General features: G+C 35.4%; 1 protein-coding gene across 1 annotated transcript in view; it reads right to left on the bottom strand.

Annotated features, from left to right (window-relative positions):
• The window catches only part of LOC101636267 (chromosome unknown open reading frame, human C9orf84), a 60,180-nt gene that overhangs the window by 5,763 nt on the left and 41,989 nt on the right, over nt 1-12,428 (bottom strand). Inside the window, exons 20-22 of the mRNA XM_004677432.2 lie at nt 11,030-11,151; nt 5,615-5,708; nt 1,291-1,422 (exon numbers count right to left, since the gene is read on the bottom strand). Of these exons, the coding sequence (XP_004677489.1) occupies nt 1,291-1,422; nt 5,615-5,708; nt 11,030-11,151 (348 nt within the window). The remainder of the gene's footprint in view (nt 1-1,290; nt 1,423-5,614; nt 5,709-11,029; nt 11,152-12,428) is intronic.

Below are 12,428 nucleotides of genomic sequence, written 5' to 3'. Positions count from 1 at the left end.
CTTTCGGGGGCTTAGTTATATACCTTAAGATTTCTTTAGCTCTCCAGAGCTCTACAGACCACATTCACTGTTTAATGAAGATGAATGATTCTTATATGTAAAAGATGTTATAATATCAGGAAAGTCTTATTATTATTAAGAGTTCAGGAAGAACTTCTATGAACTAGAACTGTTCTTGACAGTTTAAAAATGTGTATTTTCAGGTTCCTCCATAGGAACTCCAGAAACATACTTCCTTTTTTTCTTGGTTACAAAGCTTTCTGTACTCTGACTTTAATGACTAACTTGTCAGTTGATTGTCATGCCTTAGAAAGAAGGAAATTGTACACACACACACACCCCTGACAGTTAATTATAGCCATATTTGCTGATTGCACTATGTTCTGTTTAAGTATATAAGAGTTCTGTGATTTAATATATGAATATTTGATTTCTTATAATATTTTTGAATATGTAAGACAGTCATATGCATCAAAATTCAATAGGTACTTAGAAGGTAAACAGACAAGCAGCCCATTACTCACTGTCCTTATCTTCCAGAAATATGTTGTTCATTTACAAACAAAAACATATAAATGCTGATTTCCTCTTGTTTTACATACTGGTAATGTCCTGCATACTCTGTACTATACTTTCATTTTTCACTATTTCTTAAAAATTATTTCAAGTTAGTATATAAAAGAAATTCATCATTCCTTTTTTATGGTTTCATGATATGAATGTATTTTAAAATAAGCAGAAACAATAATATTCTGTTACCTAGTAAATAAAATTTTATCAATAAAATTCTGTTATTGTAAAATAAACATTGGGCTGATATGGCAACTTGGGAGATATTTATGCTTCAACAGGAGGAATTTCTAACATTTAACTATTTGGTTTTATAAGTATCTCACAGCTCTATTTTTGGTTTCAATTACATAATTGTTTTATTGGAATTACCAATAAAACAAGGAATGATAGAATTTTACTACTCTCTTCGAATGCTTACTATTCTTAAGTGTTTAAATATAGATATTAGAAAAATAGTGTTTTACAAATATTTGGGACTGAAAATCATTAGATCAGTCTACAGCAAGTTAGATTTGAAAGTTCATTGTAAAGAGTCCATTAAAAGTTTTGTGAAACTGGAAAATACAAATGAATGGAAAATGATCTAAGTAAATGTGCATTATGGTTGTTCTAATTGCTTATGCAAGCATTTTAGAACAAATATATGCTACCAGAAAGAGAATTCAAGCACATACATTTGCAGTACAAATATACATTTTACATATTTAGAAAATAAACCTTTGTTGGTGAAACTTCAAGCCAGGATTTATCCAACCATTCATTAGGATCTCTCTTCGAGGTCATTAAGTTGTGATCAGCAATCTGTCGTATTATCAAGGCAGTCTCTTCCACTCCTGGGGAAAGTATAAGCTAAAAAAAAATTTTTCATGTTAGAACACAGGAAATATTAGAAATGTGATATTCAAAAATTATAATTAGAAGAGCAGATTTTTGCAATTTGCCTCCTCTAGTTTCTAATTGCTTACAATAAGATTTTCTGTTATACAAGTTGCATATGAAGCTATAATATTTTAACAGTATTTTTAGAAATAACTTATCTATGTGAAACCCAGGGCATTTTAATTGTGGGGATAAGCAATTTTCTCTCCTTGTTTAAATGTGATATCCTTATAGCTTCCAATTTTTGTAACCAAACTGTTTTTCTTCTATTTGGCATTTATTAATTGCCTTTTAAAAAATACTTGTTTTATCTATAAGAAGAAAAGTAATTTCAATATCACTAGCAATAGTTAATATTTTGCTTTTACTAGGTTGAATCTAATAGTGCTAATTAAAAATAAGAATTAAAATTACAGTGCAGTTCCTCCCAGGTGGCGCAGCAGGTTAAAGCACTGCACTGAGAAACTAAAGCCACTTCCGCATGAGTTCGAACCCCGCCTGCCCTGGAGGTGACCGCATGGCGTGGCAGACCTCTCCTGACCGGCCCGCTGCTCCCCTCAGCAGTGTACTTCATCGATCTGCCTGTTCTGCTTCCCCTCAGTCTCTGGTGAATCCTCTCACCCTCCGCATCTCTGGCCTGTACCCCAGTTCTGTACGAATAAATAAATAAATCTTTTAAAAAAAATTACAGTGCAAATTAAAGTAAAAAGGATATTTACAGTTGAATTTGATGCTGTGCTCAAGAAGAAAAAACACGGATTGATTTAGAGTAGCCATCTCCAGTATTTCTAGAATTGTTACTCATCTTGGCTTATTTGATACTAAGACACCCTGCCAAGAATGTATTCTGCATGTGTATTAAACTTAATGCTAACATATAATTTCTTCTTATCTCCTACTTCCATCTTTCACTTGTGTTTTCCTCTATGCCTCCTTTCTTTTGAAATGCCAACCTTTTCCTTCCCTTTACTGCTATCTTTATCTTCTGTTTTATCGTCTCAATTTGGTTGAAGGAAAGATAGTTTATAGACCAGTAGTTTAAAGTATACAGAGAAATACTGCCCCATACAATCCTACCTCAGAACTGTAAATATCCTGTCCTGGAGTGAAAATTTAAGAACAAGCCTATACAAACCTCATAAAATAATTATGACAATTTTTTTCATTTCGCAATAACAACAAACAGAAAACTATTAGTACATACCTGGGGCGCCCATGAATTCCAAAGGGCGTCCAAGAATTCCAAAGAAGGATTTCTTTTATATTATAGTAAACATGTAGAGTCCACACAAATACATTGTTTGAGTCTAAATTTATTTTATTGCTAAGGGTGGATGTTCTGAGAACATCGGACACTATAAAGGATATAATAAATATCCTTTTTATTAAATTTTGTTTTAAAAGGCATAATTTATGATGGGGTAATGAATATGACCTTAATTTGCTAGGGCAAGGATTCCAGAGCTCATGGCTACAATTTGGGAGATTCAGGAATCCCCTAACATTCTAAAATTTTACACATGTATATATCTATATATTTTTCTTCAAGAGAGTTCAAAATAAATTTACAGAACATATTTTTTGAAAAAAATTTCTTGAAATTAGAATAAAATACAGCATAATACTACTAGCAGTATTTTCTTTTAACTTAAGAAAACATACTTAAGCTCTCAAAAGTTTCCTTTATGGCTATGCTTTTCACATATCTAAAAATAAAAAGTAATCTATCACCATGCATTCTAAAGGCCAAATGTCACATTACTGAATACAGTAAGGTAAAGCCACAATACATTGCAAAATAATATGAGTTTAGGGACTCCCCATTATTATAATAATGCTTCATGTCAGGAGAATGGGAGCCTTGAGTATTGGTGACATACTGATAATAGAACCTGAGCAAATTTATCATAGCTGCTTCTCAAATTCCATGGGAACATTGACATACTTTTTAGATTATTATGTAAAATTTGTGAAACATTTTTTAAGAGTTTTTTTTCCTTTTAAGATTTATTTGTGCATACAGAACTGGGGTACAGGCCAGAGGCTCAGGGGCCGCGAGAGGCTTCACCAGAGACAGAGTGGGGAGAAGAACAGGCAGATCGATGAAGTACACTGCTGAGGGGAGCAGCGGGCGGGTCAGGAGAGGTCTGCCATGCCATGTGGTCACCTCCGGGGCAGGCAGGAATCGAACTCATGCGGAAGTGGCTTTAGCATCTCAGTGCTGTGCTTTAACCCGCTGCACCACCAGGGAGGGCCCGTGAAACATTTTTTAAATAGCTTAATCCAAGTGGAGACAGACATTTGTGTGGAAGGAATTGTGCTTTGGGTAATTCTGCCCATCTCACCTTCAAATGCTTTCCTTGGAATAAGTCCCCAAAGGGCTATGTTACAGTACCTGATTACAGTATCACTCACAGGTATCAGATACCTGGGATATCTGGGAATACAATGATTCACTACTTTATATTTTGTATCTGATAGCTCACTATTAGCTGAGAAGAAAATAAGCTAAATGGTGAAACCTCACTGGAAAGGATGAGACAAATTTACACTTGCACTTATTTACTCACATGACTCTAAAGAATTTTATATCAATGCTTCAGAGGCATCAAAGGATCAAAATTATCTGGATTTTATTTCAAATACATCATTTATTGATTTTAACAGGCTGTGGTTTGACTTAATTCTATGTAATGCAAGTTTATTGTATACTTTTTATTGTGTACAAAAGTACTGTGTTATATACTATACATTTTGCAATGTAAAATGCCTATTTATCATCTTCCAGGGTTAAGGCTATATGAATAAATACCTCATATTATAATAATGGCATAAAGAATCATTGGGAGAAGTGAAAGAAGTTATTCAAACAATGCACAATTGGGGCAAATTTCTTAAAGGAGGTACTGAAAGACCAAACCTTGACTGAAAGTGTTAGATATGGAGTAGAATTCTTGAAGCAAACTAGATCAGAATGACATATTTGTGCAATGTCAGGGAGGTGACTTGTACAGAAGGCATATTCAGGGATGATGAGTAGAATGTTGTTAAAGGAAGGTTTACTGGGGGACTAATTGTGGAAGAGTTTGAATGGTACTGAGTTTTGGTTGTATTTTGAATGAAACAGGAAATTACGGTAGGTCTTACAGTAGAGCAAGAAAATTAAACTCAATACAAATATTTTTCAAGAGTCTACTATGTACCTGACATTATACTGGATACAAGGAATATAAAAATGAAGTATGTTCTCTTTTCTTTAGGAAAAATGTTTTATAGTCTATGGACTGAAATATTCACAGCCAGTTTTAGAAATGTACTTGGTGTCAAAATATATGATATACTGGAGTGGAAATAGAAGAAATAAGGAGATTCATTAGTAAATGACTTTAAAAACTCCAAGAGGTGATAAAGGGTTGGATTTAGGGAAACAGTAGTAGCAATGAAAGGAGAGACATTCAAAAAACACTGTAGAGTTTTTTTTTAATAGGATTTAACTATTGTTTGAATTTGAATAATGGTCATAAATTAAATTGGGGGAGGATGAAAAATTGTGTTTTAGACATGAATGATTTGAAGCATTTGTGGAACACCCAAGCAGAGGTTTCCAGTAGACTGTTAAGACTATAGGTACACTTTTAAGAAAAATTAAGGAAAATGTTAAGGATTATACTCAGGAATGAAAGCTAAATTTTGGGAATGTTTGAATTTATCAAGAAAGAATATGAAGTATTAACAGAAAAGTATTATCTCTGAATTTGGAGAAATGTCTGAATTTCAGAATAAGATATTTTTTAAAAGGACCAAGTATAGAGTCAGATTAGAGATTCCCAAGATATTACTCTTTTCAAGTCATAAGATATCCTTTTCCAACAGATAAAAATGTAATATATCTTGCAAAGAGCATTTTTGATCAAGGGATATTTACTTTTATTCACATTTTTTCTGATTTCAAAAATATCTAAGTAATCATTAAGAGGTAAAATATGGCTTTAAAATTCACTAAAGACTTTTAGAACATAAGCTTACAAGGAAAAATATTAACCTGAAAACTTCTTTATTTGGCTTTTAAGAAATCCTTAGTCTATACATTTAATATTTCTTTTCACTGGGGTTTAATTTTGGTAACATGCAACATATAAACAAATATACAGGGACAGAATACCTTTACATCCAGTTCCTGTGATTTTAGGCTAGATGAAACCAAAGCTGCATAAATCAGCGCGAGGTGATGAAGTGTCTTTTCTGTAAAACAGTAACTAAAAAGAATTGTGTCACTATACCTCTACTCATTTGACTTGTGATTATGCTTATTAAAAATCACTTTATTTTCCATCAATCATATGTGACTGGAATAAGGATGAGACTACTATGTCAGACTCAAGGCTTTTAATTCATTCATTAGTCTTATGGGGAAAAAAATGCTTCTACTTCCATTCATTAACAATATGGTTAAAACTAGGGGACGCTGAGAATATGTGCAGAGCAGGGGAGAGGTCAAGCTCATCCCAAGCATGAGTGTAAGACTCAAGGCTTGCCAACTAAAAGACTCCATTCACTAGCCAAAAACCACGTTCAGATTCAAACACACAACCAGAAACACAGTAAGTTGAATCCTCTTTAGATCTTTATTCTGAACTCTTACAAAAATATCCCAATTCCTCCCTTTCTGTTGTTATTAAGCAGGTCAGATGTGAACCTTGAGTTTTGGGTAGAAATTTTTATTAGCATTACCCACTTGAAGCACTGCAAGCAACAAAAAAAGGGAATTTATTGGCTCAGTTACAATGAAGTCCAGGGAAAGGCATTGTTGGATCCAGGGACTCAAAAAAATGAGACTGGGCCAGTGGCTCTTTTATTTATTTATGCATACATGAAAAAGGGGCATAGGTTAGAGGTATGGAGGGGGGTGGTAAGAGAATTTGCCAGAGACAAAGTAGGGAGCAGAACAGGCAGATTTACTGAAATACACCTCTGAGGGGAGCAGCAGGTGAGATAGGAGAGGTTGCTGTACCATGTTAGGTCAGCTCTGTAGCCAGGGGGTTAAAATCACGCCACAGTGGCTGGAGATAGCTTGACAGCACTGAGATATTAACCGCTATGCTACCTCTCAGGTAAGGACCTCTCAGGCAAGTTCTTTCCCTAAGACTGGCTGATAAGAGCAGCTCATTGTGCCTAAACTGTTTGCACTTGCTTTTTGCCTTGGAATCTAGAAATCGGTGAGTGCTAAACAGAGGGGACCTAGATGACCAGCCCTTAATAAAAGTCCTAAGCACTGAGTCTCTGAGTATCCCTGGAAGACAACATTTTATATTGCTGCGGAAACTGAGCATATTCTCTTCTCTACTGGGAGAAGTCTCATAGAAGTTTTCTCCAGACTTTGTTCCATGTGCTTTTTCCCTTTGTGCTGATTTTGCTTTGCAATCTTTCATTATTAATGCATCATAGCCTTGAGAGCACAAATATATACAGAGTCCTGTGACTCCTCCTAGCAGATTAGTGACCCTGAGGGTGGTTTTGGGACCACCAACAAGGAACTATGGGCATGAACTATAAGGCAATTCAAACAATTTACTTTGTATTTTGATTGTTCTCATTTTGTCAGTTGATTAAGGTACTTTCTAAATATTTTAATCATCTAAAAATATAGAACTGAAATACCTAGACATCTGAAAATATCAGTTATTATAACATATTACTGTGAACAATAACCACTGAAATTCTAAACATAAATCTCAGAGTATTACATAATTCCTTTCTTTTCATGAAAATATGGGTAAAAATAAGTTGAGTCTTCTCTTAGGATCCCTTGTACTTCAATAGTAACACAAGAATTCTGGGTGGGTAGCTGTTTAAAAACTTCAAAACATTTTCAAATCAGTTATTTATCCAGAATATTTCCAAATTAAACATATTAAAATAACAAGTAACAACAAATGTTAGTGAGGATGTGGAGAAAAAGGAACTCTCCTACACTGCTGTGGGAATGCAAGCTGATACAACCACAATGGAAAGCTGCTTGGAGATTTCTCAAAAGGCTAAAAACAGTGCTTCCATTTGACCCAGCAATCCCACTCCTAGGTCTATGCCCAAAGGACAAAAAAACATTGATTCAAAAGGATACCTGCACTCCCATGTTAATTGCTGCTCTATTTACAATAGGAAAGATGGAATCAACCCAAATGCCTATAAATCAAAGACTAGATTTAAAAGATGTGGTACATATATACAATGGAATATTACTCAGCAATCAAAAGATAAACTGATACCTTTTACAGCAACATGGATGGAGCTGGAAGGTATCAAGCTTAGTGAAATAAGCCTAGTGAAATAAGCCAGAAAGAAAAAGAAAAATACCAGATGGTTTCACTCATAGCAGGAGTGTAAGGGACTGGAGGTGGGGGTGGGGATGGGAGAAGAGACAAACAAAAGTAATAGAGTAAAAATGAAAACAATGAACAACTATAAACCAGAGACGTTTTATGGGGGTAGAAGGGGGAATAGGATTGGAACTGGGGTGGAAAGAATGCACCGGACTGTGGTGATGACACACAGGTGAATTGGTGGTGGGAAGCCCATGGAGATTACAACTGAGATGAAAAAATGTACAAAGTGAAGAATAATGTGAAAATATATATATATATATATATATATATATATAATTTTAAAAAAAGTGGAAACAACCCAACTGCCCCTTAAGGGAAGAACGGGTGAACAAAATGTATCATATGATATATTATTCCTCAGTTATAAAAAAGAGTGAAATATGCATACATGTCACAACTTAAATGAACTTAAAGATATTATGGTAGGGTCCTCCCTGGTGACGCAATGGTTAGGATGCAGCACTGCAACTAGCTGTACCCACTGCTCTCCTCAGCAGTGCACTTCACTATCTGCTTGTTCTGCTCCCCACTCTGTTTCTGATGAATCCTCTCATTGCCCCTGCACCTCTGGCCTGTACTCCAGTTCTGTATGCATAAATAATCTTTTAAAATAAAGAATATTTCCAAATTCTTGATAAAGCTTAAAATGTTTTACAAGCAAGTCCCAACCTTAAGTAGTTCAGATCTTTTTTTTTTTTTTTTTAAAGATTTATTTATTTGTGCATACAGAACTGGGGTACAGGCCAGAGGTGCAGGGTCTGTGAGAGGCTTCACCAGAGACAGAGTGGGGAGCAAGACAAGCAGACTGAGGAAGTACACTGCTGAGGGGAGCAGCGGGCGGGTCAGGAGAGGTCCGCCACACCATGTGGTCACCTCCGGGGCAGGCCGGAATTGAACTCATGCGGAAGCGGCTTTAGATTCTCAGTGCTGTGCTTTAACCCGCTACGCCACCAGGGAGGGCCCAGATCTTTTATTAATCTTCAAAATAGGCTATTAGATCTGAATTATTAAGTTCTGGTAGAAAGGAAAAACTATGTTAGGCAACTCTGCTAGACATTATTACTACAAGAAATAATCAGTCTTTTAGAGTTTTACATTCTAATGTACTCTTAGCACAATGTGACCATACAAGAGCATGATACAGCAGGTAAGCAAAAATGGAGTAAAATAAGAAAGTCAATAAAAAACAAAGTAATATCAAATAAGATGTCTGTTCCTTCTCTAATACCTAAAATATGTTTTTTAAAACTTCTATTAATTATATAGTATATGTTATGTGGTATTATAGAGATTGTAAAAAAATGACTAAGGTTAATATGCAATTAGTAGGTAGATTTATTCAATCAAGGAACATTTACCAAGTATCTGTATGTTAAGTGCTATAAGACAAGTATTCTAAAATGGTAATATAGCACAAAATGTGATAAATATCAAAGATGAAAAAAATAGATAACTAGGGCATTCAAAAGGTAGGAAGGTCACAACTGAATACCTTGTATCCCTGAGTGGGGAACTGAAGAAAGATTTAATTTGAAAAATGATATTTCTAAAAGATAGGTGGGATTTCTCCAGATGGAAAAGTTGTAGGCAGTAGAGCATACTGTAGGAAGAGAACATATGAGCAAAAGTGGGAGTGGAAAAACAAGAATCATCTTTGCAAGCAATGAGTAGACCGTTTGGTTGAAATGGCAAACACTTAAAACTAAGCCTGAAAATATAGAGGTTGGGATTATACTCTGAATACTCTGAATATCAGGTGTGTGATACATAAGATATGTTATCAGATAGTAGGAAAGTCAGTGGTGGCTTTTTATTAGAGTGAATAACTAGAGCCTTGTTTTTGGAATATGAATTAAATGTACAGAGATTGTGAAGCATGACATTTTGAGCCATCTGGATGTGGGAAGCTGTTGGCACTCTGTTAAAATTGTCCACATGAAATAAAGAGAGTCTGAATTTAGATGTTACAGAAGAAACTTCCACTGGCAAAATTATAGTATTTGTTTTTCGGTCTTGGTAAATATAAGGAAGGCGATAGTATAAATAGCTAAAGGGTAGAAAAGAAGTGATACAATTTTGGAGGGCATAAAGATTCATACTTGAACATGAATTCATACTTGAGCATATTAAGATTGAGAGACTGTGGGATATGACAGTGGAAATATTTAATAGGAAATTAGATACAAGTCAGGAATTTAAGAGAAACTTCAGTAGCAGATATAAATATATGTAGAAAGATTAGTGGGAGTGGATAAGATTTCCAATCGATAGAATAGGAGAAGGAAAATCAGATAAATTTGAAACTGGGAAGGAAGAAGAGGGAAAGACAGTAGTTATAGAGGTAGCATATCAAAAACACTGAAGTTTCATGAATTTAAGAGTTTCAAGAAAGTAAACATTGATAATACTTCAGAACAGTTAAAGAGAAATATTTCTGGAGATGATCATAAGAAAGTCTTAAGTGACAAGTGATCTTTGAGATATATAAATAGAGAGAAAGCTCTCTCTCTCTCTGTGTGTGTATATATATATATATGTATATATATATATATATAGCCTTGAGAAAAGGCAGATTACAGAGAATAAAAGGAGAAAGTGATGGAAGTAGTTGCTTCACAAAATTGAGATAAGGGAAAGCAGAGACATAAAATGATAATTTGAGCTAGCATCTTGGTATATAACTTGGAATATTTTTGTAATTTATCAGCACATCAAATATATAGCAAGTTGCTACTTAGTTGGTAAGTATAAGAAAGGCAATAGTATAAATAGCTAAAGGGTAGAAAAGAAGAGATACAATTTTGAAGGGCATAAAGAAGATTCATACTTGAACATGAATTCATACTTGCACATGAATTTTAATAATATTTTAGAGGTAAGTGATTTAAGAATGACATTGTTCAGCAGGTAAGTCCAGAACGATATAAAATGTATATAAAATATAATAAAAGCTGAATACTAAAAGCAACAATTCTTAGTGAGATAGAAGAGGGGAGGATGACTTACATGGGATATCTGGGGAAGATATTTTTTGTTTGTTTTTATTTGTTTTCCTGTGGACATGCATCTGCCTTAAGAACCCTGACTTAACGCAAACTATATAAACAAATGTAACATTTACACACATATTTTTGCTCCAAAAGGGGAAATGAGTAACATAGAGCATGACTTTGGATGAAAACCTGTTTACTTACTCCGAGTTTAATATTTCTTTGGTATATAAAACTACCCAACAACAACTGTACTGGAATGATAATGCCATCAGTCTCATAATGATATTGTCTGATGCCTTTTCATAATTCAGTTCTTCCAGGTCCTACAAGTAAATAAAGAAATTTATTAGATTGAATAGCTGTGATGAAAATATTGTTACTGTATTTTCAGAATCTATGACTTATAAATAACTTGAGAAGAAGCATGGGTATGGGCTCCTGTCTTATAAAAAATATTAAAACCACACTGGAGAAGTTGTAGGGGAAGGGCTACAGAGAAGCAAACATCTAATGATAGCTTCACCAAGGGCAACTCATCAACCTCCAAAGTCTTGTTATAAAGAAAGCGGTTCTACAAGGTATCCCTATGTGGGCAAAGTGCTCCATAGACAGGGATCTGGTTACTCCTTAAGGGCAATATATGTTTAAAAATCCATGGGCTGCTCTGCACCTAATGTATCAGAAAGCAGCAGCTAATGGATTTTAGGACTTTCTAGTAATAGTCTATAATTTTCTTTTGTCTTTAATAAAAGTAGTTTTTGATAAATGATTCTGAAACTTCTAGCAGTAAGTTTTATAATCATGGGTTACAACAGTTATCCCAATTTTTATCTCCCAAGTAGTTATTTTCTAGGAACTTAAATATGCAAGACACAATAGCTCTCAAGAAAATCAGCAGAGCTGTGTATGTCCAACATTTAATTCTAGTATTACAGCAGGGGCCTCCCTGGTGGCCCAGGCATCAAAGACAGTAATTTCAAGCTACCCAGCCACTGCATCGTAAGTTAAATCCCTGGCCAGAGAGCTAATAATCCACATGGTGAGTGTCCGGGACCGAGACCAGGACTTTGCCTCCTATGCACAAAACCACACTTGATCGGAACTTAGGGTAAACATTCCGGTTGAGAATGCAGCACACCTGAATCCCTTCCCCCACTCTCCTTCCCTTCCCGCTCAGCAAGTTCTGGCGCCTGAGAGATGACGATGGATCCCTCCCCTCAACCCCATTGGCCTTTAAGACATTAGAATATCAGACCACCCCCGCCCCCCCACCTTCTGTGCCGCCCTCAAGTATATATATATATCTGTTGTAAGATAAAAGCTCTCTCTCGCTCGCTCTCGCTCTCTGCTCTCTCTCTCTCTCTCTCCTCTCTCTCTCTCTCCTCTCTCTCTCTTTCCTCTCTCTCCTCTCTCCTCTCTCTCCTCTCTCTCTCTCTCCTCTTTCTTTCTCTCCTCTCTCTCCTCTCTCTCTCTCTCCTCTCTCTTTCTCTCTCTCCTCTCTCTCTTCTCTCTCTCCCTCCTCTCTCTCTCTCTCTCTCTCTCTCCCCTCTCTCTCCTCTCTCTCTCCTCTCCCTCTCTCCTCTGTCTCTCTCTCCTCTCT

Source organism: Condylura cristata, unplaced genomic scaffold (assembly GCF_000260355.1).
Source record: "Condylura cristata isolate star-nosed mole 26May11 unplaced genomic scaffold, ConCri1.0 scaffold00006, whole genome shotgun sequence".
Classification (NCBI taxonomy): Eukaryota; Metazoa; Chordata; class Mammalia; order Eulipotyphla; family Talpidae; genus Condylura; species Condylura cristata.
Note: the sequence above shows the minus strand (reverse complement) of the source record. Positions and strands in the feature narration are given on the sequence as shown.